Raw genomic sequence first — 26,448 nt, 5'->3', positions numbered from 1 at the left:
ACCGCGCCATAAGCCACGTCTTGGCTAAGGAGCGATCCTTGAGTAGCAGTGTACGGCGGGGCGGAGCTGTCCAGGGGCTCCGTGCCGTGTGGAGACCCCGTGATGCTGGTCCGCGCTCCCCAGCCCTGAGCAGTGATGGACACCGTCTGGTGCAGAAATTGTGACAAAGAGCTTCCAATCCAATCAGTGAGCGGTCATATGCCAGATGTAAGGCTGTCAGTAATGAGGGCTGCAGATAGGAAGCACTGACTGCAGGGATGAGGTTACTCAGGTCTGGGACTGCAGGGGAGACACGTGTGGACACATCTGGGGTAAGTCATCAGCCCCCTGTGCTTGGGATGGGGGTGGGGCAGGGGACTCCGAGTATGGGGACAACACAGTGGGAGGACAGCTTCATAGGTAAGAGGACACAGAGCTTGGTGACCTGGGCACTGGTGCTCACAGCTGTGGTGTCACATAGTTATGGGGGACACTAGTGCTCACAGATGTCACATAGTTATGGAGGACACTAGTGCTCACAGATGTCACATAGTTATGGAGGACACTGGTGTTCACAGCTGTGGTGTCACATAGTTATGGGGGACACTAGTGCTCACAGATGTCACATAGTTATGGGGGGCACTGGTGCTCACAGGTGTCACATAGTTATGGGGGGCACTGGTGTTCACGGCTGTGGTGTCACACTGATATGGGGCAGTGGTGTCACAGCTGTGGTGTCACATAGTTATGGGGGACACTAGTGCTCACAGGTGTCACATAGTTATGGGGGTCACTGGTGTTCACAGCTGTGGGTGTCTCAGTTATGAGGCTGTGGTGTCACACTGATATGGGGCAGTGGTGTCACAGCTGTGGTCTCACATAGTTATGGGGCTGTGGTGTCATAGTTATGAGACTGGTGTCACAGATATGGGGCAGTAGTGCTCACAGCTGTGGTCTCACATAGTTACGGGGCTGTGGTGTCACATAATTATGGGGCAGAGGTGCTCACAGCTGTGCATTTCAAAAACCTGACCGGCACATCCAAACATAGACTCAGTGTGAACATGTGCTGAACCTAGAGTCGCCAACTCGTATATAGTTAAGTAAATAAGGCAGCACACTGCAGCGCTAAAAGTACGTTCAGACTAGCGTTGTGCGCCGCTGCGTCGGCGACGCAACGCACCGCAAAACGCACGCAAAAACGCTGCGTTTTGCGACGCGTGCGTCGTTTTTTGCCGAAAATCGGACGCAAGAAAAATGCAACTTGTTGCGTTTTCTTGGTCCGACGCTTGCGGCAAAAAAGACGCATTTGTCGCAAAACGCAACAAGCAAAAACGCATGCGTCCCCCATGTTAAACATAGGGGCGCATGACGCGTGCGTCGCCGCTGCGGCGCCGACGCACACTAGCACAACGCTAGTCTGAACGTACCCTAAAACATGCAAACTTGAAAACACGAAATTTGAACTGCATTACTGCACTAGAAATATGAAAAATGAGAGCTTTTAGCGCATAAAAATGGCCAATTTTATGTGTACCTGGTAGCCCCTTTACGGCATCTCTCTTATACCAGGTCCTACGCTTGCCTTACCTCGCTGAGAATAAACATCTCCATCTGAATGGGTACATGTGAAACCTCTTCTTAGACTAAAATTCTCTCTCTCTGTGGAGGGGTATTGGACCTGCTGTAATTAAAACACCTGAAGCTAGGAGGCGGAGTGCACGATCAGAAGGCTAAAGAATACATTTCAAAAACCTGACCGGCACATCCAAACATAGACTCAGTGTTAACAGGTGCTGAATCCTAGAGAGAATTTTATTCTAAGAAGAGGTTTCACATGCACCCATTCAGATGGAGACGTTTATTCTCAGCGAGGTAAGGCAAGTGTAGGACCTGGTATAAGAGAGATGCCGTAAAGAGGCTACCAGGTACACATAAAATTGGCCATTTTTATGCGCTAAAAGCTCTCATTTTTCATATTTCTAGTGCAGTAATGCAGTTCAAATTTCAAGTTTGCATGTTTTAGCGCTGCAGTGTGCTGCCTTATGTGCTCACAGCTGTGGTCTCACAGTTATGGGGCAGTGGTGTCTCAGGCCAGCCTCACACTCAGCGTATAAAAATACGGTCCGTAAACCGACATACGGACATACAATGGATCCATGGGCTCAAATAATCGTAAAAACATATATACTGTATATATACAGATATATATAATCTCATACAGCGCTAGATAGCTTAAAAGCCGGTAATTCAATTGCCGGCTTTTGCTATCTCCTTCTCAAACCCGACATGATATGAGACATGGTTTACATACAATAAACCATCCCATATCCCCTTTTTTTTGCATATTCCACACTACTAATGTTAGTAGTGTGTATGTGCAAAATTTGGGTGCTATAGCTATTGAAGGGTTAAATCGCGGAAAAAATTGGCGTGGGCTCCCGTGCAATTTTCTCCGCCAGAATGGTAAAGCCAGTGACTGAGGGCAGATATTAATAGCCTGGAGAGGGTCCACGGTTATTGGCCCCCCCTGGCTGAAAACATCTGCCCCAGCCACCCCAGAAAAGGCATATCTGTAAGATGCGCCTATTCTGGCACTTGGCCACTCTCTTCCCATTCCCGTGTAGCGGTGGGATATGGGGTAATGAGGGGTTAATGTCACCTTGCTATTGTAAGGTGACATTAAGCCAGATTAATAGTGGAGAGGCGTCAATTATAACACCTATCCATTATTAATCCAATAGTATGAAATGGTTAAAAAAAACACATTTTTACAAAGTATTTTAATGAAATAAATACACAGGTTGTTGTAATATTTTATTATGCTGGTAATCCACCTGAAGACCCTTGTCACCTGGAACAAATGTAAAAAAACAAACAACAATATTCCATACCTTTCGACGATCAGTCTCGTCCCACGCTGTAAATCCATCTGAAAGGGTTAACTAGTTTTGCAAGCAGAAGCCTGCTAATGCAGCCGCCCCTGCCTGTAAAAACCCATCGAATGAATGGAATGTAGGTGAATGACCTGTAGTTACCTCGAGTTGCGGTGATGCGCCCTCTGCTGGATGTCCTCATATGAACTCGAGCCTGGGAAAATATTCTGAAAAGTTCCCAGGCTCGAGTTCATATGAGGACATCCAGCAGAGGGCGCATCACCGCAAATCAAGGTAACAAGTCATTCACCTACATTCCATTCATTCGCCGGGTTTTTACAGGCAGGGGCGGCTGCATTTGCAGGCTTCTGCTTCTAAGGCTACTTTCACACTAGCGTCGTACTCGGCCCGTCGCAGTGCGTCGGGCCGACGTATCGACGCATACTGTGGAAGCGCCGCACAACGGGGCAGCGGATGCATTTTTCCAATGCATCCGCTGCCCTATTCTGAGCTGCGTGGAGGAAGGGGCGGAGTTCCGGCTGCGCATGCACGGTCGGAAATGGCGGACACAACGCACCAAAAACGTTACATGCAACGTTTTTTGGTGCCGATGGTCCGCCACAACACGACGCTACCATCGCACGACAGTTGCGACGTGTGGCAAAGCGTCGCAGTGCATCACTAATGTTAGTCAATGGAGAAAAAACGCACCCTGCAAGCAATTTTGCAGGATGCGTCTTTTTCGCCAACACGACGCATTGCGACGTGCATCGTACAACGCTAGTGTGAACGTAGCCTAAAATTAGTTAACCCTTTCAGATGGATTTACAGTGTGGGACGAGACTGATCGTCGGAAGGTATGGAATATTGTTGTTTGTTTTTTTTACATTTGTTCCAGGTGATAAGGGTCTTCAGGTGGATTACCAGTATAATAAAATATTACAACAACCTGTGTATTTATTTCATTAAAATACTTTGTAATAATGTGTGGTTTTTTTTTAACCATTTCATACTATTGGATTAATAATGAATAGGTGTCATAATTGACGCCTCTCCATTATTAATCTGGCTTAATGTCACCTTACAATAGCAAGGTGACATTAACCCTTCATTACCCCATATCCCACCGCTACACGGGAATGGGAAGAGAGTGGCCAAGTGCCAGAATAGGCGCATCTTCCAGATGTGCCTTTTCTGGGGTGGCTGGGGTCAGATGTTTTTAGCCAGGGGGGTCAATAACCATGGACCCTCTCCAGGCTATTAATATCTGCCCTCAGTCACTGACTTTACTACTCTGGCGGAGAAAATTGCGCGGGAGCCCACGCCAATTTTTTCTGCCATTTAACCCTTTAATAGCTAGAGCGCCCAAATTTTGCACATACACACTACTAACATTAGTAGTGTGGATTATACAAAAAAATGGGAATATGAGATGGTTTACTGTATGTAAACCATGTCTCATATCATGTTGGGTTTGAGAAGGAGATAGCAAAAGCCGGCAATTGAATTACCGACTTTTAAGCTATCTAGCACTGTATGAAATATTAATATATATACATATGTCTCACTGATATATATATATATATATATATATATATATATATATATATATATATATACAGTGGGGCAAAAAAGTATTTAGTCAGTCAGCAATAGTGCAAGTTCCACCACTTAAAAAGATGAGAGGCGTCTGTAATTTACATCATAGGTAGACCTCAACTATGGGAGACAAACTGAGAAAAAAAAATCCAGAAAATCACATTGTCTGTTTTTTTAACATTTTATTTGCATATTATGGTGGAAAATAAGTATTTGGTCAGAAACAAACAATCAAGATTTCTGGCTCTCACAGACCTGTAACTTCTTCTTTAAGAGTCTCCTCTTTCCTCCACTCATTACCTGTAGTAATGGCACCTGTTTAAACTTGTTATCAGTATAAAAAGACACCTGTGCACACCCTCAAACAGTCTGACTCCAAACTCCACTATGGTGAAGACCAAAGAGCTGTCAAAGGACACCAGAAACAAAATTGTAGCCCTGCACCAGGCTGGGAAGACTGAATCTGCAATAGCCAACCAGCTTGGAGTGAAGAAATCAACAGTGGGAGCAATAATTAGAAAATGGAAGACATACAAGACCACTGATAATCTCTCTCGATCTGGGGCTCCACGCAAAATCCCACCCCGTGGGGTCAGAATGATCACAAGAACGGTGAGCAAAAATCCCAGAACCACGCGGGGGGACCTAGTGAATGAACTGCAGAGAGCTGGGACCAATGTAACAAGGCCTACCATAAGTAACACACTACGCCACCATGGACTCAGATCCTGCAGTGCCATACGTGTCCCACTGCTTAAGCCAGTACATATCCGGGCCCATCTGAAGTTTGCTAGGGAGCATTTGGATGATCCAGAGGAGTTTTGGGAGAATGTCCTATGGTCTGATGAAACCAAACTGGAACTGTTTGGTAGAAACACAACTTGTCGTGTTTGGAGGAAAAAGAATACTGAGTTGCATCCATCAAACACCATACCTACTGTAAAGCATGGTGGTGGAAACATCATGCTTTGGGGCTGTTTCTCTGCAAAGGGGCCAGGACGACTGATCCGGGTACATGAAAGAATGAATGGGGCCATGTATCGTGAGATTTTGAGTGCAAACCTCCTTCCATCAGCAAGGGCATTGAAGATTAAACGTGGCTGGGTCTTTCAACATGACAATGATCCAAAGCACACCGCCAGGGCAACGAAGGAGTGGCTTCGTAAGAAGCATTTCAAGGTCCTGGAGTGGCCTAGCCAGTCTCCAGATCTCAACCCTATAGAAAACCTTTGGAGGGAGTCGAAAGTCCGTGTTGCCAAGCGAAAAGCCAAAAACATCACTGCTCTAGAGGAGATCTGCATGGAGGAATGGGCCAACATACCAACAACAGTGTGTGGCAACCTTGTGAAGACTTACAGAAAACGTTTGACCTCTGTCATTGCCAACAAAGGATATATTACAAAGTATTGAGATGAAATTTTGTTTCTGACCAAATACTTATTTTCCACCATAATATGCAAATAAAATGTTAAAAAAACAGACAATGTGATTTTCTGGATTTTTTTTTCTCAGTTTGTCTCCCATAGTTGAGGTCTACCTATGATGTAAATTACAGACGCCTCTCATCTTCTTAAGTGGTGGAACTTGCACTATTGCTGACTGACTAAATACTTTTTTGCCCCACTGTATATGTGTATATATATATATATATATATATATGTGTGTGTATATATATATATATATATATATATATATATATATATATATATATATATATATATATATATATATATATATATACACCCCTATACTATGTGTAGACATTTTTCTTAGCTATTCTATTCTAACCTGTCAGTGTGATTTTGCTGTACACCGCACTGAATTGCCGGCTTTTCTATAGAACACCGCTGCGTATTTATCGCAAGTCACACTGTTGGTCTGTGTGTAATCCGTATTTTTCTTGCTCCCATAGACTTTCATTGGTGTATTTTTTGCGCAATATGGTGACAAACGCAGCATGCTGCGATTTTCTACGGCCGTAGAAGACCGTATAATACGGATCTGTAAAATACGGCAGATAGGAGCTGGGCCATAGAGAAGCATTGTACCGTATGCAATCCGTGTTCTCTGCGCCTCTCATACGTCCTTAAAACTCGCTAGTGTGAGGCCGGCCTCATAGTTATGGGGCAGTGGTGTCACATAGTTATGGGGCGGTGGTGTCTCATAGTTATGGGGCGGTGGTGTCTCATAGTTATGGGGCGGTGGTGTCTCATAGTTATGGGGCGGTGGTGTCTCATAGTTATGGGGCGGTGGTGTCTCATAGTTATGGGGCGGTGGTGTCTCATAGTTATGGGGCGGTGGTGTCTCATAGTTATGGGGCGGTGGTGTCTCATAGTTATGGGGCGGTGGTGTCTCATAGTTATGGGGCGGTGGTGTCTCATAGTTATGGGGCGGTGGTGTCTCATAGTTATGGGGCGGTGGTGTCTCATAGTTATGGGGCGGTGGTGTCTCATAGTTATGGGGCGGTGGTGTCACATAGATATTGGGCCTCAGTTATGGGGCAGTGGTGTCTCATAGTTATGGGGCGGTGGTGTCTCATAGTTATGGGGCGGTGGTGTCTCATAGTTATGGGGCGGTGGTGTCTCATAGTTATGGGGCGGTGGTGTCTCATAGTTATGGGGCGGTGGTGTCTCATAGTTATGGGGCGGTGGTGTCTCATAGTTATGGGGCGGTGGTGTCTCATAGTTATGGGGCGGTGGTGTCTCATAGTTATGGGGCGGTGGTGTCACATAGATATTGGGCCTCAGTTATGGGGCAGTGGTGTCTCATAGTTATGGGGCGGTGGTGTCTCATAGTTATGGGGCGGTGGTGTCTCATAGTTATGGGGCGGTGGTGTCTCATAGTTATGGGGCGGTGGTGTCTCATAGTTATGGGGCGGTGGTGTCTCATAGTTATGGGGCGGTGGTGTCTCATAGTTATGGGGCGGTGGTGTCTCATAGTTATGGGGCGGTGGTGTCTCATAGTTATGGGGCGGTGGTGTCACATAGATATTGGGCCTCAGTTATGGGGCAGTGGTGTCTCATAGTTATGGGGCGGTGGTGTCTCATAGTTATGGGGCGGTGGTGTCTCATAGTTATGGGGCGGTGGTGTCTCATAGTTATGGGGCGGTGGTGTCTCATAGTTATGGGGCGGTGGTGTCTCATAGTTATGGGGCGGTGGTGTCACATAGATATGGGGTTGTGGTGTCACATAGATATTGGGCCTCAGTTATGGGGCAATGGTATCACATAGTTATGGGGCAGTGGTGCTCATAGCTGTGGTCTCACATTGTTATCGGGCTGTGGTGCTTACACCTGCCAGTGTCATTGGTCTGCAACCTGCTCTCCAGCTGTTGCAAGCTAAAACTCCCAGCATACACTGACATTAACAGCCTGCCACTATCAGAATAGCCTAGGAGTCGTACTTTTGCACATACAGATTGATCAGGAATGTGCCCTCTTTCATTTAAAAGTGTGTCCAGTTTCCTCTAGAGCAGGAATCCTCACCCTACAGCTGCAGCGTCTACTAATCTACCACCCCCAACATGGCCGGCCAGTACAATGTTGACATCATCTGACAGGTTCTCAGCCTCCCCGGGTCCAGCACCAGCTCTTCTTCGCTGCTCTGGCCTCGGTGGTTTGGCTGCAGCGGTGACATCACCTTGTCGCACATTACCGCTGTAGCTAACTACTGAGCTCAGCCGCTGTGCAATGGTAGACAATATGAGCCACGGAGCTCAGTGATTGGCTGCAGTGGTAATGCACGATTTACTGTCGAAGCGACATCAATGGTGGAACCGAACCCCAAGGTGCAGCAGCGGGGAGCCAGTGCTGGATCCAATGTGATCGAGTAACTTGTCTGTTAATTATTGTAGGTATTGTAAAGCCTTCGTGTTCACCTTCCTGAAAGTAGACCGCCCGTTTAATGCTGCTTAGTGCTCACATATTGTTTTTTTCAGGTTGTTGATCTCTTTCTGGGGAGGATCAGAGTCGCTAGCTTCAGATTTAGGAGACTTTAGGGCCATGTTCTTCTGTAGATCAGATTTTTGTATTAAATGCGCAGTATTGTGCAGAAGTTTTAGGCTGGTGTTCTGCAAAAGTAAGAATGCTTTCGCTTGGGGTTGTTGTCCTGCTGCAGCATACACTGGGAGCCCATCAGACGCCTCCCTGATGGTGTTACCTGATGGGTAAGAATCTGCCTGTATTACTTGGCCGGCCACTGCATCTACAGTCCTCAACATTACCCAAGTCTTGTTATCCTCAATTCTGAGAAACAGACATATCCATAGTGCAATATCATCATGGGGGCATCTGATTGGGGCCGCGTTTATTCTGCAGCAGGACAATGACCCCAAACATGCAGCCAATGTGATTGAGCCACTTTTAGCATAAAGAAGAACACGGAGTCCTGGAAGTGTTAATATGGCCCCTACAGAGCCCTGATCTCAGCACAATGAAGTCCATGTGTAATTACATGAAGAGACTGGAAGATTTACACAAGCCTACGTCCGCAGAGGATCTGTGGTTGGTTCTCCAAGATGTTTGGGACAACCTCCCTGCCAAGGTCCTTCAGAACCACTATACCGAGAGGAGTGGTCACACCAAGTATTGATGTCATTTAGATTTCTCTTTTGTTCATTCACTTTACATTTTGTTAAATGCTAAAAATAAACTATTTTTCAATGCATTCTCACTGTGCAGCATTTTTTCCCCACACTTGCCATAAAACGTTTGCATAGGACTGTAGTATTTATGTTTTTTGGGGGGCAAGCCTATCTATTGATCTGTCTTAAAAACAGGTTTGCTATGTAATCTGAGGACAGATTGAGGTAGGGGTCAAAGCCCCGATTTCAATGTGTCACTTATCAAGCTTTGTGCTGTTTGCTTACAAAGAATATTTTATCACTAGGAGATTATCATTGCTGTGACTAGCTGGTATGTGCCTCCTGGTCCCACTCTGCCCCCTCCTGTGATCAGCAGCTCACTGTAGACACTCATACAGAGCCTGGTGTGGGCGGTGTTAGCTTTTTCAGCTCTGCTTCATGCTAAATCTAAGAAGAGTAATCTCAATGACACATCGCTGGAGTCAGGGTCATTGTGAAGTGAGGAGGAGCAGAGAGAGCGGTATCATCACCTATAGTGATTAGTGGACCCATGTTATTAGTGTGTGTAGAGGTAATAGCTGTCATTGTAAGCCTGTCTCTGATGATGAGGAGTCTGCTGAAAACTGTTCCTGAAAGGACGAGAAGAGTCTAAAATAACCCCTGTGGTCACCGTGAAAATTGCAAAATCCTGATTTATAAATAGGCCATTTTCTGATGATGCATTCTCTTTAAGCCACAATGGTGATGATGGCTGTTACGTCAGGTCCTGCTACTGTAAATCATGCGCTCAGTGGTTACTGTCAGGGTGGGAGAAGTATTTCCTAGCAACCAATCGTAGATTAGCTTACATTTGCTAAACTGCACTAGAATTATAAGATGTGCTCACTGGTTGGTTGCCATGGGTTACAGGGTCTGTTTAGTAGATCACTGATTATTCTTTGCTGCAGACAGGTGGGCGCAGTGTGATTAGTACATATTCATGGTCTTTTTTTCACAGTCCCCCTTTGGATGCACATATCTGAATGCAAAAAACTGATGATGGCGTTGCCTTGCTGGGCTGTAATATGGAAGAGTCTTCTCACTGTGGGCCTGGTTCTTTTCTACTACTCCTTCTCTATTGGCATCACCTTTTACAACAAGTGGCTCCTAAAGGTAAGGGAATTGTGTTACCAGCCTGCCATATGGAAGAATGCATTGATCAAGGCTCAGAAAAGTGCAGGACCCACCTGATAGCAAGTACTAATTAATTAGTTGTTATACTGTTGTAGAACAATTAGGACCTATCTGTTGGAAGGGTCATCAATATCAGATTGGTGGGCGTCAGGCACCCAACAACTCAATCAGCTGGTACAAGCTCCAAGCCTTTATTAAACACATGAATGACACTGGCCGCCAAAGGAATAGGAGATGTTCTGCAGTACCTGGGAGCGGCACCTACACACTGAATGGAACGGTGCGGTCTAGCTCTGTTCACAGTTTTTACGTCCGGCTACCTCCAGAACAAATAATAGCGAGTGTTCAGGATGTCGGATATTGATGACCTACTCTATTGATAAGTCATCAATATGTTGTGACCGGACAACCCCGTAAGAAGCGCTCCTCCCATTAAAGTTTTTATTCTTTTAATATATTGCAATCATATTATACAGCACTGTGTACTTCCAGTTGCTCGTTTTGCCTTTCCACCCGCTAATTCTTCTCTTTTCTTGTTTCTACACGGAGCAGAGAAGTCTCTTCTCCCTGTATTTATCATCGCTATCTGCAACTCCTGACCCAGCTGCCCCGCTCCTCCTCCTACTATAGATTTTTGCAGTGACCTTTGACTCCTACAGGAAAAATTGACCTCCTGTTTCTACACAGATCTTAGGATTCAGGTTGTCAGTTTTTAATCACATTATGTCATAGACCTACTGGAAGAAGAAAAGAATTAGCTACGTAGAAGGGCAAAATTAGTAATTTTTAAACATACAGTTCTATATACGGTAATATGATTGCAATATGTTGAGGATAAAAATTTTGATGGGAGGAATGCTTCTTTATAGGAACTTGCTTCTGCCAGCCATGAAGAACCAAATTAACTAACTGCATCCATTTTTGGGGGATTACTAACCATCGTACAACGGTCAGTCCTTGCTAATACAGTAGTCCAAGTCCCATTTGCACTTGCGTTATTTCAATAAAGCAGAATGTCTTCTTCATTTTGCATGTATTATACGGATATTACGTGCAAAATGAAGACATTACGCCTTATTCTATTGTTATACATTTATCTATATCCCAAATAACCTGTTCCATTCTTTGCTTTATTACAGCAATTTCACTTCCCTCTGTTCATGACCCTTGTTCATCTCCTGATGATCTTCATTTTGTCTGCATTAAGTAGAACACTGATGACATGTGTCAGTGGACGGACACGAGTTATCCTGCCATGGTCAGACTACCTCAAAAAGGTGGCCCCCACAGGTACCCTCACAATATTCTGTGCTATTTCTAGAAATATGTATCTGATCAAATACACTGCTCAAAAAAAATAAAGGGAACACTTAAACAACAAAATATAACTCCAAGTAAATCAATCTTCTGTGAAAGCAAACTGTCCACTTAGGAAGCAACACTGACAATCAATTTCACATGCTGTTGTGTAAATGGAACAGACAACAGATGGAAATTATTGGCAATGATCAAGACAATAAAGGAGTGGTTCTGCCTGTGGGGACCACAGACCACATCTCAGTGCCAATGCTTTCTGGCTGATGTTTTGATCACTTTTGAATGTTGGTTGTGCTTTCACACTCGTGGTAGCATGAGACGGACTCTACAACCCACACAAGTGGCTCAGGTAGTGCAGCTCATCCAGGATGGCACATCAATGTGAGCTGTGGCAAGAAGGTTTGCTGCGTCTGTCAGCATAGTGGCCAGAGGCTGGAGGCGCTACCAGGAGACAGGCCAGCACACCAGGAGACGTGTAGGGGGCCGTAGGAGGGCAACAACCCAGCAGCAGGACTGCTACCTCAGCCTTTGTGCAAGTAGGAACAGGAGGAGCACTGCCAGAGCCCTGCAAAATGATCTCCAGCACGCCACTAATTGATGCTGAGTACTCGTGCCTAGTGCTGGATGGCACAGTCTGGCGTTGGGTAGCTCAATCACCCAAGTACATTCAACAACACTAAGGATGGGTATGATTAAGGAGCTTTCACCAGATTCAGTCACACATCCACACACACGATTTCTGATTTATACTAGCTCATGGCCAAGCGAACCTTTTATATCTGTAGCCTTCCAGTACCTTCCTAGTGCTCCAATCAGAGCTGCTACAGGACCTGAGCATGTGACCCCCGACCACCAATGAGAGGTCGTCCCGTGGGCATGCTCAGTAGAGGAAAAGCAGGACTTAGTCCCTGGAACGTCTGCTCGCCGCTGTTCAATGCTGGTTACAAAGGCTGAGCCTAAAATGACAGCTGTAACCAAACGCACTGTATCTGCTTGAGCTAGACGGTGGGACAGACGTCTCTGCTGAGCAGGCTCCACTGCGGATGGAGGAGAATGGGAGACCGCAGCAGACATCGTTCAAGATTCCCCCTGTGCAGCATGAAAACTCGACACCTAACACATTGTTTTTTTGTTTGATCAGTATTTTGTGCTTTGCTGCGTTTTTTTGGCCATAGAGCATGTAACTTCTTTCAGCGTTTTTGCTGTGTTTTTCATCCATTGACTTGAATGGGTGTTGAAAAAAATGCAGCAAAAACGCAGGTATCATTATTTGCTGCGTTTTTGGTGCTGAAAATCCAAGGACATAAGCATGGACAAATAGGGAAAAAAAGCCCCCCAAAAAAGCCCCTAAACCTGCGTTTTTTACGCAGCTTCTTTCCTGCCAAGAAGATCAGTTTTGCTTCAGAAAAAAAAAACAAAAGCGTCCTGTGTGAACTTACCCTAATTATTTTCATTATTATATTATCTATTTTTGATGGCTATATAATTATTTTGACAGATTGACTTTTTCTACAGTGCTATGTGGTCTTATCAGAAAATTGACAGATATGTTACAAAATAATTTAGCATCAGCTGACATAATATATACACTATATATGGATAAAAGCAAAGTATTGGGACACATGACTTATTCATTGAATTCGGGTTTTTCATTCAGTCCCATTCAAGATGTGTATAATAGGGGTCTTAGCATTTTATCCATGTTGTATATCTTGTACAGTTGGCACAGAAACCACCATCTCAGGAGCTTATACTTGTAGTACCCAGAAATACATTTTGCTCGCTCACAGTAGGTGGCCCACCCCATATTATGAATAGGTTCTGTTCTGCAGTACCTGGCAACATCAAATACATATTAGATGGAGTGGTGCAGTGTAACTCCAATCAAATAATTTACATCTGGCCACTAAAGCAAGTAAGAGCTTGATTGGTGAAGGTTCAAGGTGGCGGACCCCCACCGATTCGATATTGTTGACCTATTGATGGATATTCATCAATACTATGTGACCGGACAAACACCCTTTATCCACATTCCTGCAATGCACTTGTTTGGGGTTTCATTGCTTAATTCCTCCTTTTCATGACGCCCTTGGCACATGATTTTCTATAGTTAGTAAACGTCTCCATGCCCAAAGGGAGTAGTCAGAATGTGGCTGCAATAGTGGGATACAGCCTGTGGACAAAAGTGGTATACAGCCCTTGCAGCACTAGGTTTACTATTTTAGTTACCAGAGTTGTCTTTTTTTCCTGTTTTCAGCTCTGGCCACCGCTCTGGACATTGGACTTTCCAATTGGAGCTTCCTGTACATCACTGTGTCTCTGTGAGTTTGGGCAAATTGTGTAATGGTGTGAATCAAGTCATGATTGGAACATGATATTTGTAACATACCATTTATGTGCTCACCAGGTACACCATGACCAAGTCTTCTGCCGTTCTCTTCATCCTCTTCTTCTCACTGCTCTTCAAGTTAGAGGAATTGGTGAGTGACTCAGGCTGGGTGGAGATGGTGTTTGCCGGAGTTTGTAGGGTTCCATGACTTACGTGTCATCTATATTACAGGTCCTTCTCAAAAAATTAGCATACAGTGTTAAATTTCATTATTTACCATAATGTAATGATTACAATTAAACTTTCATATATTATAGATTCATTATCCACCAACTGAAATTTGTCAGGTCTTTTATTGTTTTAATACTGATGATTTTGGCATACAACTCCTGATAACCCAAAAAACCTGTCTCAATAAATTAGCATATTTCACCCATCCAATCAAATAAAAGTGTTTTTTAATATCAAACAAAAAAACCAACAAATAATAATGTTCAGTTATGCACTCAATACTTGGTCGGGAATCCTTTGGCAGAAATGACTGCTTCAATGCGGCGTGGCATGGAGGCAATCAGCCTGTGACACTGCTGAGATGTTATGGAGGCCCAGGATGCTTCAATAGCGGCCTTAAGCTCATCCAGAGTGTTGGGTCTTGCGTCTCTCAACTTTCTCTTCACAATATCCCACAGATTCTCTGTGGGGTTCAGGTCAGGAGAGTTGGCAGGCCAATTGAGCACAGTAATACCATGGTCAGTAAACCATTTACCAGTGATTTTGGCACTGTGAGCAGGTGCCAGGTCGTGCTGAAAAATGAAATCTTCATCTCCATAAAGCATTTCAGCCGATGGAAGCATGCAGTGGTCCAAAATCTCCTGATAGCTAGCTGCATTGACCCTGCCCTTGATGAAACACAGTGGACCAACACCAGCAGCTGACATGGCACCCCACACCATCACAGACTGTGGGTACTTGACACTGGACTTCAGGCATTTTGGCATTTCCTTCTCCCCAGTCTTCCTCCAGACTCTGGCACCTTGATTTCCGAATGACATGCAAAATTTGCTTTCATCAGAAAAAAGTACTTGGGACCACTTAGCAACAGTCCAGTGCTGCTTCTCTGTAGCCCATTTCCTGCACACGCCTGTGCACGGTGGCTCTGGATGTTTCCACACCAGACTCAGTCCACTGCTTCCTCAGGTTCCCCAAGGTCTGGAATCGGTCCTTCTCCACAATCTTCCTCAGGGTCCGGTCTCTTCTCGTTGTACAGCGTTTTCTGCCACATTGTTTCCTTCCAACAGACTTACCATTGAGGTGCCTTGATACAGCACTCTGGGAACAGCCTATTTGTTGAGAAATTTCTTTCTGGGTCTTACCCTCTTGCTTGAGGGTGTCAATGATGGCCTTCTTGACATCTGTCAGGTCGCTAGTCTTACCCATGATGGGGGTTTTGAGTAATGAACCAGGCAGGGAGTTTATAAAAGCCTCAGGTATCTTTTGCATGTGTTTAGAGTTAATTAGTTGATTCAGAAGATTAGGGTAATAGGTCGTTTAGAGAACCTTTTCTTGATATGCTAATTTATTGAGACAGGTTTTTTGGGTTATCAGGAGTTGTATGACAATATCATCAGTATTAAAACAATAAAAGACCTGACAAATTTCAGTTGGTGGATAATGAATCTATAATATATGAAAGTTTAATTGTAATCATTACATTATGGTAAATAATGAAATTTAACACTATATGCTAATTTTTTGAGAAGGATCTGTACATAATAAAACGAGTCATTTGCCAAAATAATTAATTTAATGTATGTTTCCTAATATGTTGTGATTTTCTAGTCATGTAACTCGCTAATTAAAGGCCATAATTAGGGTAAAGGGTGAGACTAGAGCGTTTAATGGAAAAGTACCAAGCAAAAAACTGTATGTAGTGGGGGCATCTCCAGGGTCTTTTGAAGAATAAAACCTGTTAGGCCATGTTCACACGTTCAGTATTTGGTGAGTTTTTTACCTCAGTATCTGTAAGCTGAAACCAGGAGTGGTGACGTGTTTCTATTATACTTTTCCTCTGACTGTTCCACTCCTGGTTTTGGCTTACAAATACTGAGGTAAAATACTGACCAAATACTGAACATGTGCACGTGGCTTAAGGCCATGTTCCCACAATGAGTATTTGGTGAGTTTTTGATGTTGCAGATAATTTTGCATAATTTCTGCACCTTGTTAAGTAATTTCGCTTAATTGCATTTTTAGTGGGTTTTTTTTTTTTTTTTTGCATGAGTTCTGGTCTCTTGTTGATGTGTCATATTTTAAATAAAGTTGCTTTGTTTTTCACACTTCCTAGTATTGACAATATTTTATTGATGTGTGGATTACATGCGTTTTTGATGCATTTCCACTGAGGACTTCGGTTTTTTTACCTGCAGATTTTCTGCATCTAATGAGTTTCTGTGGGAAAAATCTGTGCCTAAAAATCAGGGCACTTGCAAAAGATATTGACCTGATGTAGATTTGAAACACACACTATGTCAGACACTGTATTAAAAAAAAAGCACAGTGGGCATGAGATTTCTATAAATCCCCTCCACTTTTTCTGGAATCGGAAGAAGCTGCGTTTTTGACACGGCACCAAAGGGTCACCGTGGGAGTAGAGCCTAAGGCTATGTGCACACGTTGCAGATTTTGCTGCGGATCCGCAGCAGTTTTCCATGAGTTTACAGTACCATGTAAACCTATGGAAAACAGAAACGGCTGTGCCCATGCTGCGGAAAAAAAACGCGCGGAAACGCAGCAGTTTACATTCCGCAGCATGTCAATTCTTTGTGCGGAATCCGCAGCGGTTTACACCTGCTCCACAATAACATTCCGCAGGTATAATACCACAGGTGGAATCCGCACAAAATCCGCTGTAAATCCGCAAGTAAAACACAGTGCCTTTTACCTGCGGATTTCTCAAATCTGCTGCGGAAAAATCCGCAGACCTCAAAAATACGTGTGCACATAGCCTAAAGTTTTTTTCTCGACTTGGAATAATGGGATTCCACCACCCATCGTCTGCCACAAAATTCAGACTTATTTTGGATAAAGAGGTGGTTGCACATGTCCTCATCGATGTCCAGGAAAGTCTGTAGGATTTGGCTTGGCTGTGTTTATAAATGCTGTATTTGTAGTAGTCAAAATTGTGGATCCTTTATGGAATGTCCTTATTTTGTAACTTTGCCTGCTTAAAAGGATTGTCTAGGACTTTTACGTAGATGGCCTAACCTTTAGGATAGGTAAACATCTGGTACCCCCGCTGTTCCTGATGCCAGTGGCAGTCAGAAGAGCAGAGCACATCTCCTTGAACTGTATAGTGCCCTCTTCTGGGAACTGCACTCCTGCCCCCCAAATCAATAGGTGCCGCATCTCTAACCAATACAGTCGGATATTTTTTTACGTACCCTAAAGTTAGGGCATTAGTGTGAAAATCCAGGACAACCCTTTTAAGAAGCAGTTTCACTAAATTCAAATATTTTTTTTATTAAATAGGATTTTAATTCTGAATTTAGCACAAAAAAACTACGAATTCAACTGTCTGTAGTAGAAAAAAGGAGATCATTTGATAAAGAGTACATTGCAAAACATGAGCATTTCGAAAAGTTCTCAATTCTGGACACCGCGGTAAACTTGGGCAGAGATGGCAACAACCATGTTCAGCCACAAATGCCTTCAATATCAGAATAAAACGTGGCAGCTGTCACCCACCTCACCGGTTCCACACATGGGGCCCCAAGGTGTATACGTCCTAAATTTTTATTGATTATGCATGTGAACAATGTGACTACAGGGAAAGAACATATGTCCCCTGTCACATAATAGTCATGAACTCCTTGTCCGTAACCTCTATGATCTCCACATGCACGTATACCCATTTGTAAATCTCTGTAGGCTATGGTCATTATACCATGTTTCTACAATTGGGTCCCATGCACACAAGAGGCAAACATGGTTTCCTTCCTTAAATCGGCACTGCATCTCTCTCATTTTCACATTATTTGGGGGTCTAATGGGTTGGACCATAAAACAGTGCCATATTTTAGCATTATGCCTTCACTTTGAAGAATGGGGAAGAAACCCTTTAAGCAATCTGTCTGTGCCCCTGTAACTGCATTTTCATAAGTAGAATTCTTGGCAATCTTAACCAGTCATCTGACACTTGTCATATATCCTGTCTCTTGTAGAAACCAGCTCTGATCCTAGTGGTGCTGTTGATTTCTGGAGGCCTCTTCATGTTCACATTCAAGTCAACACAGTTTGATGCCAGAGGCTTTTCTCTGGTTCTTGCTGCGTCATGTCTGGGGGGCATCAGATGGACCCTTACCCAGATCCTCATGCAGAAAGCAGAGCTTGGTAAGTGTCATCCATGGAATAGCATCTCCACATTATCCCATCTGACCGTGCAGCATGTGAAGTCTAGCTAAAGATGTCCATAGAGGTATTGCTAACTATTAACAACCTGACCATAAGGAATTGGTAAAGAAAGTTCTTTTATCTACTGAGTATTTGCTAGTGATAGAAATTAGTTATATCTAGAAAAAAGTATGCAGAAAACTATCAATGAGCCAGAACGGGTGCAAACCCCAACACATTTGCTGGGCACATCATGGTGTCATTTTAATACATACGTCCATCACCATTTTCTTACAATCCTGGTTTGGTAGGGCGGTCTAGCCCCTCAATATGTCACGATGAGTCCATCATCACTTGCCCAAATAGAAGAAAAATTATAAATAAGATTCTCTACATTTTGTTGAATAAAGTAGTATTGTGGTGCAGGGAAATTCTAGTGGATTTTTATATGTGCCTGTTGTCGGGGCTGCTTACACGCACCTACTGCCGGGACTATTTGAACATGCTGTTTTTCCTGCTTTGTTTTCTAGGTTTACAGAATCCTATAGACACCATGTTTCATTTACAGCCCCTCATGTTCCTCAGCCTATTTCCATTATTTGTTGGCATTGAAGGTAAATTTTCGAGATTATACTATTGTTGATAGAAGACTAGTGGTTGTTGAGTAATGGTGTTGGGGTAGATTCAGAATTGCTCCTACCGGATACGCAGTAAACAACTGAAACACAATGGTAATTGTGAATTTTTTGTCTTTTCTCATGTTTTTCAAAGTTCTCCATCTGATTCTTAATCATATTTGTTTTTGTGTCAGTTAGTTCATAATAAATGACTATGAAAGCTTTTATGATAGTTTTCACCCTACTTTCTTAGACTTCTGAATGGAAAACATGACTTATTAAGCATTGATGTATCCTCTTGTCAGATTTTAGAGTGGCAATCCATTAGTTCCATACTTATATGTATAAATTCTCACAATCCAGTGCTAAAAACTAGTCGTGCCTTTTCTCTTTTTTAGGTCTGCACGTATCCACATCAACACAGCTTTTTCGCTATCAAGATGTCCACAGCCTTCTGCTTTTATTAGCTACCCTTGGTATAGGAGGATTGCTTGCATTTGGTCTTGGATATTCAGAATTTCTACTGGTTTCAAAAACATCCAGTCTCACCCTTTCCATCGCTGGCATCTTCAAGGTACAGGTCCTTCCTATTCTGATGTGAATATGTTGCACATAAAGCTTCTGTGGTTCATGACTGGTGTTGTCCAGCTCTCAGTCAGCGCTGGCATCATTGTCACCGCCTTCTGTCGAATTGAACATGAAGATGAAGCCAGTGCTGCAGTTGATCTCAGGCTTCCTCTATACGTTCAATTCGTACGAAGGTGGACACAGACGCCAGTGCTGATGATTACCAAGTGTCATGCAACCGCACAAGAGCACCGGGAGCACGAGTGTTGGCACTGCTGAAACGGCGTCGGCACGGGAGGTGAGTATAAGCTTTTTTTTATCGGGGGCCAAACATTTAGATGGAGAAGGGTTGTTCTAGTAGCGGACAACCCCTTTAAGACTAAAGTCTGTGGGAACAGCCAACAGTCTGAGTATGGGGCTTCCCAACTCTCTCTCAGCAGAAGGTGTCACGGAGGGAAGGATCTGTTCTGCTGAATTCCAGTGGCTGATCCATTTTGTGCTCCATGAATACAAACCTCCACCATACACATCGCAGTGCTCAGCCAATTGTTCCTGTGTGAGAGAGTGAGGGGTCAGAGTTGTCAGCCAAATGATTGTACATCTGAGGCTATGTAATGTGTTTAGGGGGACTTGAAGGGGATGTTCGGTGAAAACAAATTATCACCTATCAACCGCTTGGTCCTGCGCCAATCGGCAGAATGGAGAACTTTTATTCCCATTACAAAATGGAGCCACTCTTGTAAAAAGCTGAGTGCAGCGCTCATCAGTCCCATAGGGAAAGCATGCGCCGCAGATCGAGCATACGCACTGCTGACCCATTCTAACATGGATGAATGTTCTCCATTATGCCAGGCGGTGCTTGTCCCAGTGGTCAGACACCCAGCAATCAGCAAGTTATCACGTATCCACAGAATTTTTTTTTGACCAGACAACTCCTTTAACTCTATCCATGCTCTGAATCATTGTTATATTATTTTTCCTGCATAAATGTGAGTTCTTAAAGTTATTCATACTTATGTTTTATAAATATGAAATACTGGAAGTGATGATCTCCTTCGTGGCTAAAAATACTTCTCAAAATTGCTATGGGGAGAATTTTTCTCCTCTGTAAAGTGTGTAGTGTGATCTCTGGCCCTCGTACAGTTGGTATGTTGTCAGCAGCACGTTGCCTGTTTACACAAGAAGATATGCCCTGGATGAAATTGCACCTCCTATACATAGAACAGCTCAGCACAGACGGCGACAACCGTGGCACATGCTGCAAACACGTTTCCTGCAGCGGTGCTCCAGGTGCGCAGAACGTCTGTGGAGAAAATCTAATCTACCCGAAGATTTCATCCATTATAAGTTCATGCTTAAAACATACAACTCTGCCCTTCACCTCTCCAAACAAATTTATTTTAACACCCTCATCACGTCACTGTCCAATAACCGTAAACGTCTCTTTCCAGTCCCTACTCAACCCAAGAGTGCAGGCCCCAACTACAGATCTCCCCGCTGACTATCTGGCCAATTACTTCAAAGAAAAAATTGACCACATTCGACAGGAAATTATCTCCCAATCCCCTCATACCATGCACGGTTCTCCCTGCCCCACTGCATCTAGTTCACTCTCTAACTTTGAACCAATCACAGAAGAAGAAGTAATCAGGCTCCTTGCATCTTCTCGCCCGACCACTTGCACCAGTGAACCCATTCCGTCACATCTCCTCCAATCCCTTTCCCCGGCTGTCACCTCTCACCTAACAAAAATATTCAACCTTTCTCTCACTTCCGGTATCTTTCCATCCTCATTTAAGCATGCCATCATACATCCATTACCTAAAAAACCATCCCTCGACCAAAACTGTGCTGCTAACTATAAACCTGTCTCTAATCTTCCCTTCATCTCTAAACTCCTCGAACGCCTGGTCCACTCCCGTCTTACCCGCTATCGCTCAGATAACTTTCTTCTCGACCCTCTTCAATCTGGTTTCTGCTTTTTACACTCTACTGAAACTGCCCTCAGTAAAGTCTTTAATGATCTACTAACAGCTAAATCTAATCACTACTCCATGCTAATTCTCTTGGATCTCTCCGCTGCATTCAATACTGTGGATCATCAGCTCCTCCTCACTATGCTCCGCTCCATCGGCCTCAAGGACACTTTTCTCTCCTGGTTCTCCTCCTATCTCTTTGATCGCTCTTTCACTGTATCTTTTGCTGGTTCCTCCTCCTCCTCTCACCTTCCCCTTACAGTTGGGGTTCCTCAAGGATCAGTCGTAGGCCTCCTCCTCTTCTCTTTGTATACTGCCCCTTTTGGACAAACAATCAGTAGATTTGGGTTCCAGTACCATCTCTATGCTGATGACACCCAATTATACACTTCTTCGCCTGATATCACGCCTGCCTTTTTAGAAAACACCAGTGATTGTCTTACTGCTGTCTCTAACATCATGTCCTCCCTCTATCTTAAACTGAACCTGTCTAAAACTGAACTCCTCGTGTTCTCTCCCTCTACTAACCTACCTTTGCCTAACATTGCCATCTCCGTGTGTGATTCCACCATTACTCCCAAGCAACATGCCCGCTGCCTTGGGGTCATCCTTGATTCCGAACTTTCCTTCACCCCCCACCTCCGATCAATGGCTCGCTCTTCTTATCTGCATCTCAAAAACATTTCTAGAATTCGCCCTTCTCTTACTTTTGACACTGCAAAAACTCTTACTGTTTTACTCATTCATTCTTGTCTTGACTATTGTAACTCTCTCTTAATCGGCCTCCCTCTTAACCAAACTCTCCCTGCTCCAATCTGTCCTGAATGCTGCTGCCAGGATTATATTCCTCACCAACCGTTACACCGATGCCTCTACCTTGTGCCAGTCATTACACTGGTTACCCATCCACTCCAGAATTCAGTACAAACTTATTACCCTCATCCACAAAGCACTCCATGGCTCAGCACCACCCTACGTCTCCTCCCTGGTCTCAGTCTACCACCCTACCCGTGCCCTCCGTTCTGCTAATGACCTGAGGTTAGCATCCTCAATAATCAGAACCTCCCACTCCCGTCTCCAAAACTTTACACGTGCTGCGCCGATTCTTTGGAATGCACTACCCAGGTTAATACAATTAATCCCCAATCCCCACAGTTTTAAGCGTGCCCTAAAAACGCATTTGTTCAGACTGGCCTACTGCCTCAACGCATTAACCTAACTATCCTTGTGTGGCCCATTAAAAAAAAAAAACATAATCAGGTTCCTCGCATCATGTTCTCATATATTTCATGAAGTTAATAGTCCTCTGTGTCTGTACTTTTACATACTTAGGCTGATAACTGGTTCATGCAGCTTTACATGAACACCTGAGCCTTACACTGTGGCTGGTCCGAACAACGAAAGAAATTGTTACCATCCACCTCTCATGTCTCCCCCTTTTCCTATAGATTGCAAGCTTGCGAGCAGGGCCCTCATTCCTCTTGGTATCTGTTTTGAACTGTGATTTTTGTTACGCTGTAATGTCTATTGTCTGTACAAATCTCCTCTATAATTTGTAAAGCTCTGCGGAATATGTTGGCGCTATATAAATAAAATTATTATTATATGCTGCATACAACTTATTTGTAGGCCCCACATAAGAAGTGATCAGCAAGCACCATACTCGTTCATTGACTGATCATTGCCATTTTTACGATGGCCAGTGATTGGGAATGAGCGCTCTTATGAACGTTTTGCTCTTCCAGTGCTGTGCTGCATTATTAGATCACTCCCGCTCATTAGCCTTCCTATCTAACACTGTCTGACACTTTGTTCTCAGGAGCTCTGCGTTTTGTTATTGGCGACGCGTCTCTTTGGTGATAAACTGACCCTGCTTAACTGGTTGGGATTTGCCGTCTGCATCTCTGGCATTGCCTTGCATGTTGCTTTAAGGACCACCCATTCTAAAGGTAATTGTTACATATGTGTGGTTTATATGTATTTGTTATCACAGATTCTACATTGTTCTAATTATTTTCTTGCTGTTCCTACAGAACACAGTGTGTCTCTAAGCACAGACATGGAACTTCTCCTTCGGGGGGGTGACGATGAAGAGGATGAGGAGACGTGACTTCTGAACTAATGCAGAACTTGATCTGTAGCCATTAGTCGAGGTTCACCTTTAAAAATCATGGAACAAGAACAGATCGTGTACTATATTCGCCTACGTGTGAAGAGCGGTGAACTATTGTCTCCCTCCAAACAGCTGGGGGCAAACACTGGGGACATATAAAGTACATGGGTTCTCATTCATTGCTTCTCCAAGTGTGGGACCAGCTTCCTAACTGCCACAAACACACATTTATTTTACCTATTTATTTTGTTTACACTGATCCTGCTCCTAAGTTTTAGAGTTATACTCGGGGAATATCATGCCCTCCTCCTTGTGAAAATTGGGCATTTGCCTGCCATGACAGGTGTGGTCTTCTGGGAATGGTCACTGCCATATTTCTTACCTGTTCTTATGAGCCCATATCTAGTGATAAATAGAGATGTACAATTATAATTCGGAAGAGCTGGATGTGAATGGAATGTAAAAGAGCTTATGTTCTTATGGCAACTTTTCAAAATAATAAGTTGTGTGTATAGAACGAAAAAAATCACTATTCCTGGCCAGCATATGCCTTATAATTTGTGAGCCATTAAGTAGAGATGAGCTGCTGTGATGTTTCTCATACACTGCACAGCTAAACATGAGGGATTCCGGTGTTCCTTTACCTATGTATCACATGTTCAGAAGCCGCTTCAGCATGAAATACATTATACAGCATTGTAGCTGTGAATCCAGCACTGGGATGAGATAAAGCACTCACTAGATTTCAGCAGCAAGATCTGTCTCTCTGCCTCAATCGCTCTTCCCCCACCTTGCTCCATAGACTTCAATAAGATGGATTTTAGCTGTTTTTCAGAGTGAATACTGAGTTCAGGATGTGAGGGAAACAGAGAAGTGGCTCATAAGTGGCAAACAAAGCAGATTTTTCTGAGCTATATTAAAAGGTTTATTATATAGTCATTTGAACTATTGATTTATAAGACATTGACAAGGTAAACACCATTTTACAGCATGTGTATAGAATTAATCTATGCATACGTTGTAACATAAAAATTGAGCTTGGTTTAAGTTGGTATACATGCAGCACATAAACGCATGTTCACATTGGCCGTAAAGCGCCCAAAACCTACAAGAAGCAAAATGAATCCCTGCTCAAACTAGGTAAAACGCAACAGTGCATCTAAGGCTACGTTCACATTTGCGTTTTTGGGCGCAGTGTCGGCGACGCAACCAACAACGCATGTGCACAACGCTGCGTTTTGCGACGCGTGCGTTGTCATAAGAAAGCACAGAGCAGGAATTTCGGCGCAGGAAAAACGCTACAAGTAGCATCCTCTGCACCCTGTCTGTGCGTCTATATGACGCATGCGTCGTAAAACGCAGTACAACGCATACCGGCGCATTTCCGTGCGCCCCCCATGTTAAAGATAGGGGCTCATGACGCATGCGTCGGCGACGCTGCTCCCAAAGGCGCAAATGTGAACATAGCCTAAATAACTCAGGGTTCTTGGTAATACTGTTTTTGATCAAAAATAGCGTAAGAGCAATCTAACCGTCGGCAAGGTGACCCTGTTAGGGATGGTCCTACACTGTCCAATGTTAAAAACCAGAGTTGTCCTCATTGTGTGAATAAGGGCAGATAAAAGGACCGGGTCCCAAAACTGTGGACACCAACCATGGGAAGCAATTAAATGTGATTTCCAGCTCAAGGAAGTTGTGTAGCTTTGGAAATAAATTAATTTGTATTGTTTATGATTGCAATCTGTAATATAGTCCAGAGCTGTAATCACAATTCTACAGACTTTGATGCCTTGCTGGCTCCACTCTGTATATTCTGAGAAATCATTCCAATGTACTGCACAGAATCTGAAGAAGGTAATAATATTGCTCCAAGGTATAATCAGAGATTGGCAACATTGATAAATGTGTTTGTATGTTGACGTGCTTGCTTAATGCTTCCAGTAGTGACCAGCAGAATTGTGACTGCAGCTCTGGAGTATAAAACAGGCTGCAACGGAGGATCAGTACTACACAAATAATACATCACATTTACATAATTACTCAACTTTTTTAAGTAGGTTATATATCTATCGTATTTTCCTGAAAATAACACCTACTCCAAAAATAAGCCCTAGCATGATTTTACAGGCTTTTCGGAGTATACTTGAAATATAAGCCCTACTCAAAAAATAATCCCTAGTTATAGTCCGGACGGGCGTGGAGGGAATTAGTCATATGACCATGATGTCACAAAAAGTCCTTTGACTGCAATAGTCTAGAGGAACTAAAGATGAGACCGGTATACAGGGCTGGGGGAAGGGGGGAGGCAAAAATGGGTAATTTCTCAGGGCACCCACTCACTTAGTGGCCCCCAGCATTCTATTGAGGTTAAGACTGCTTATGGACCTTTGGTGACATCATGTTCATGTGACTATGATGTCACCAAAGGTCCTGTAACTGCAGGAGTCTATAGGAACTGAAGTAGAGGGGACAGGCTGAATGTACCATATGTGCAGTGTGTGTGCATATACATGTGTATACGCAGTGTATATACACGTGTCTGTGATGAGATGATTATATTGGAATAAATGTTTATTTTGTTCAAGAATAAATGTGGATTGTTGTTCATGGAAAAAAAAAAAGACATCCCCTAAAAATAAACCCTAGCCCATATTTCGGAGAAACACGTGTGAACATAAGCTGTAGGTTGGAGCTTTTGGGAAATAATGTGCTTTGATCTGTTGAGATCGTTAACCTATTCATTAAAGGGTAAAACCAATATTTTACATTTTAATATTTGTGTGCTAAAATATATTTTTATGGAATTGTAGCCATTGAGCACCTCATGTGCATCTTTTGTTTGCTCTAAGGGGATCACTATGGATTGTAATAGCAATAGGAAAACCAATTGAGGGATATTTCTGTTATAAAGGTACCGTCACACTGAACGAT

The 26,448-nt window shown here is 43.6% G+C and overlaps 1 protein-coding gene across 2 annotated transcripts; it reads left to right on the top strand.

Annotated features, from left to right (window-relative positions):
* Positions 1-26,108, top strand: SLC35C2 (solute carrier family 35 member C2). Of its 2 annotated transcripts, none has more exons than XM_069752234.1 (10): positions 1-311; positions 10,034-10,188; positions 11,349-11,499; positions 13,784-13,847; positions 13,934-14,006; positions 18,076-18,244; positions 18,775-18,858; positions 19,260-19,435; positions 23,224-23,353; positions 23,438-26,108. In XM_069752234.1, exons 2-10 carry the CDS (start codon positions 10,045-10,047, stop codon positions 23,512-23,514), a joined length of 1,068 nt encoding a protein of 355 aa, XP_069608335.1. In that variant the 5' UTR covers positions 1-311; positions 10,034-10,044; the 3' UTR covers positions 23,515-26,108. The 2 variants fall into 2 exon arrangements, with proteins under 2 accessions (XP_069608335.1, XP_069608336.1); XM_069752235.1 differs by having other exon boundaries at positions 23-186.
* Positions 26,109-26,448: the final 340 nt, after the last annotated feature.

This window comes from Ranitomeya imitator, chromosome 2 (assembly GCF_032444005.1).
Source record: "Ranitomeya imitator isolate aRanImi1 chromosome 2, aRanImi1.pri, whole genome shotgun sequence".
In the NCBI taxonomy this organism is placed as follows: Eukaryota; Metazoa; Chordata; class Amphibia; order Anura; family Dendrobatidae; genus Ranitomeya; species Ranitomeya imitator.
The sequence above is the reverse complement of the archived record's forward strand: the minus strand, read 5'-3'. Positions and strand labels throughout refer to the sequence as shown.

Bases quoted from the DNA above. Each gene is read 5' to 3' on its own strand.
- SLC35C2 (XM_069752234.1), top strand. From the start codon at position 10,045: ATGCACATATCTGAATGCAAAAAACTGATGATGGCGTTGCCTTGCTGG. The intron at 10,189-11,348 runs GTAAGGGAATTG...GCTTTATTACAG, and splicing joins ACAACAAGTGGCTCCTAAAG to CAATTTCACTTCCCTCTGTT. The intron at 18,859-19,259 runs GTAAATTTTCGA...TCTCTTTTTTAG, and splicing joins ATTATTTGTTGGCATTGAAG to GTCTGCACGTATCCACATCA.